The sequence below is a fragment of the Gavialis gangeticus genome, unplaced genomic scaffold (assembly GCF_001723915.1).
Source record: "Gavialis gangeticus isolate Ggan-Ray unplaced genomic scaffold, GavGan_comp1, whole genome shotgun sequence".
NCBI lineage: Eukaryota > Metazoa > Chordata > Crocodylia > Gavialidae > Gavialis > Gavialis gangeticus.
The window spans coordinates 76,078,803-76,082,401 of NW_017729025.1; the positions used below are offsets into that span (position 1 = coordinate 76,078,803).

General features: G+C 37.1%; 1 protein-coding gene across 1 annotated transcript in view; it reads left to right on the forward strand.

The window, feature by feature from the left end:
• FAM98B (family with sequence similarity 98 member B) overlaps positions 1–2,639 on the forward strand; it is a 53,758-nt gene extending 51,119 nt beyond the window's left edge. The window contains exon 9 of the mRNA XM_019518958.1: positions 1–2,639. This exon is cut by the window's left edge and continues 180 nt beyond it. Within this exon, the coding sequence (XP_019374503.1) occupies positions 1–123 (123 nt within the window). The 3' untranslated portion in view covers positions 124–2,639.
• Positions 2,640–3,599: the final 960 nt, after the last annotated feature.

Genomic DNA, 3,599 nt, shown 5'->3' on the forward strand with positions numbered 1-3,599 from the left:
GGTAGAGGCGGAGGTGGCTTCCAGGGAAGGGGGGACTATGGTGGCAGGGGGGGTTATGGTGGTAGAGGTGGCTATGGTGATCCATATGGTGGAAGGGGAGGAGGAGGATATAGAAGATACTAAAACTTCAGAAACATTAATGTAACTGGCAGGACCTGGGTGGTAGTTTACTGATAACAGGAATTTGGTTATGTTTAGGTTAGATTACGTATAATCCCCTTATTAACGAATCACTGCATTAGACCACCTCATCTTGTCACTGAATCCTGTTGTTAAACTGAATGACTTTTTTAATATATATATGAAAATGTGACACCTGTAAAGCAGCCCTTGTTTCACACTGCACACATATTTTTAAATATCTTGCTTGCTTTTTTTAAAAAATAACAAATCTCATAAAAAATTAACAGAAACAATGAATTTTCTTTTTAAAATGTTACTACTTAATGTTTGGGCCTCTAACTATTGTCTGCATCCATCATGCATGAAGTGATTTAGAAGGAGTTTGGCTCCATGGGCTGCACAAGGTTTAATATGCTGTACAAAACTGGTTTCAGTTGCATGTGGTTTTGGTCCTCCATCTGAAAGAACCATAATTTCAAAAGTTAAACATTTTAGAATATTTGAAGATAAAACAAAAACTCCCACAGGTTTCTGAGTCTTCCAGAATTTCACATTCAGGTGGTAAAATTTCACATCCATGTTACATACAGTAAACAGATCTAAGCTATTCTTATAAAAATGCATTAAAATATTTCAGAGCCAAGAGCTTTGTTAATGAAGATTTGTGGTAAACCTTGGTAGCAGATCACTTTCATTTTACTTACAGCAGGTATTCCATGAAAAACATGTTTCTAATAACAGACCATAGAAAGAACAGAGAACTTCCATGGGTCATACAGCTGCAAAAGTAATGTTGGAGTAAAAAGGGCCTCAGTATTTTGTTCTTAGTCTACCAAATTGTCAGTTTAGTTCTTTCCCTCTTATCTTCCTGAGTGTCCTACATGGTATATTTGGGTATATTCTGGATTTGGGGATACAGGCATGGCTTCCTTGACTCCAATGCCAGTTGCATACTTCTGCTTTTGAAGCTATATTCAAAATCAGTGAGTCTGTCCTTCAAATGCCTGTCTTGGACTTCATAAGGTAAGTTATAGTGAACACTTTAAAAAAAATTGAACTTCTCATTTAAATTAAACTTAGACTTTCCCACTCCTTCCCTGTTTTATGATACAGACCATGTAAGAATATTGTTTATAATCTGTGGTAGAAATGGTTAAATCAGTAGTTAAGAAATGGGTGCTGAAGAAAATCCCATTCATTTTCTTCCATTTAAGAGGTCAGCTGGTGTGAGGAGAAAACCCTGGAGCCTGAGGGTAGGGCACCCAGGTTTATGTAGAAGGAGAAAAGTGATGGACAGTCAGCTGCTCCTAATCTATTGCAGCCCTCAGCTGGCCTAATTTTCACCCAGCTGCTGACACTATGCAGCAACTCAGCTGTTCTGCACATGCCGCTTGTGTAAAAGGGGAATGTTGACAGTCTGCAGTCAAGAGAGAGAAGCTGGTGAGGAATGTGGAGAGCAACATTCAGTTCCTCATGGCTGTGCATGGCTTTGCTTGTTGTCCTCATTCCTGGCACTATAGGAGGTGATGGATTCATTAAAAAAATGAGAATTCTGGTCTCCGAACTGGCTATTAGAAGAGGAATTGAAGAAGAATGGGAATGAAAGAACCAGTCTTTTCATACATAGCAGTCCCTAACTTGAAGTTCTTTCTGTTCACTCTAAGAAAGTATTTTATTTCTGCCATAAATAACATCTGAACTGCACCCCAAAGCCTGTCTGCAACCAGTAAGAGTGGCAGTCACAAATAGGAAAGCCACAGGGCTCATCTAAACACCAACATTGCACCAGTTTAAAGGTTTGAGGTCACAGATTTAATTCAGTTATTGTGATTACATAAGTGGACACTTACATTGATTGATTTAAACCCACCTTTCATTTGTTTAGTCATTCCATAACAGGACTGACAGCTAAACTTATGTAAGGCAGCTTTAAATTGTGCGCCAACACCACAATCATACCATTTAAACTAATTTGGTCTGATAAACTAATATTATGCCGTCAGTTTTTTTTAGTACAGCCGTGTAGCCTAGATCTATATTGAACTGAAAATAAAATAAATTTGCTAAGTTTGTTTTTAATTGGCTAAATGAAACTTCCTTAAAAGTGTCCAAAATCAGAAGAATTGGGAGACTAGAACAAAATGAACAATGCTACACTTTAGAGATTAAATCATTTTTTGTGTCCTCTGTTCTCAGGATGTATGCTTTTAACTTTCTATAGATGCAATAAAATTTGTTGAAAAGTGGATTTGATTTAAACCTGTTATCAAAATATTTTGTATATTTCAGTCCTGAACAATGTATTTAAAATTTCTGGTGTAAGTAAATATAGCTTTTGGTACATGTGTCTGTGAACAGTTTTTGTGTTGACTTGCATTTAGTGAACATCCACCCAGAATGTTGTGTTTTTGTTTACTCGACTTTAGATTTTGGAAAAAAATGGTTTCCAAGACTTAAGAAAACACTTTTATTAGCAGGTGTGAACACTGTTAAATAAAATATTGTATTTAAAGTTCTTTTGCACAATTTGTATGTTGTTTAGATCAACTTTCGTACATTGCTTTCAGGATGGTGTCTCATTGGTAATTTGCAAATGTGTGGAAGAACTGCAATTGAGTTGATGGGGAAAATAGAAAATTTTTTGAATTCTGTCATTTGGAGTGTGAAGAGTTCTGTTCTGTATGGTAGCCTCTAACTTTTTAAGTATTAAATAACAGTTTCCTGAGACTTTCCTGAAATGGCTGCATCACAGATATGACTAAATTGTCTTGTCTAGATTTTATTCAAGGGTCAGGTATGTTCAACTGTTTGTTAAACTACTTGTCAATATAGTCCCCAGTGATATTAGTGCTTGTGGTTGTACACAGCTGCAGCTTGGCTATGACAGTCTAGTAGAAGTCCTTGTTCTGCAACTCCTTCACTGCTATAATCTGCTCTTTATTGTTACTGAAAATCTTCATACAAAGGTCTTCCCTCAGTGTGGGGAAAAAAGTAAAAAGCTGAGGGAGCTAAATCTGATGAAAAGGCTAGATGGGGATCTGTTCAAAGTCAGTTGTTCTGTGGTCATTACAAGCTGGGATGTTTGATGCATTATGCTGGAAAAGCAGCTTTGCATCAGCTTTCCAAGAGGCTTATTTTTGATGGTTTCTCCCAAGCACAGCAGTTCAGTACCCATTAACATTCTTGCTTATTGAGATAGTCAAGAGAATCCCTCCACTATTCCAAAGAAATGTGGCCATGACTTTACCAACTGTGATACTGTCTTTCCTGAATTTCTTGGCAGCTGAAAACTATTTGCTTTTGCTACACACACTCTTCTGCTTGGGCTCTGGATCAAGGCATGTCTTGTACTGATTTACAATTCTGCCTGTGAATTGTTCTGGATTTTCTTGAAATTGCCTCAGATATTTGGGAAATCCCAAGCTGTGTTTTTTCTGATTAACATTTTGATGACACTTTCTCATGCCTAAGGCTTT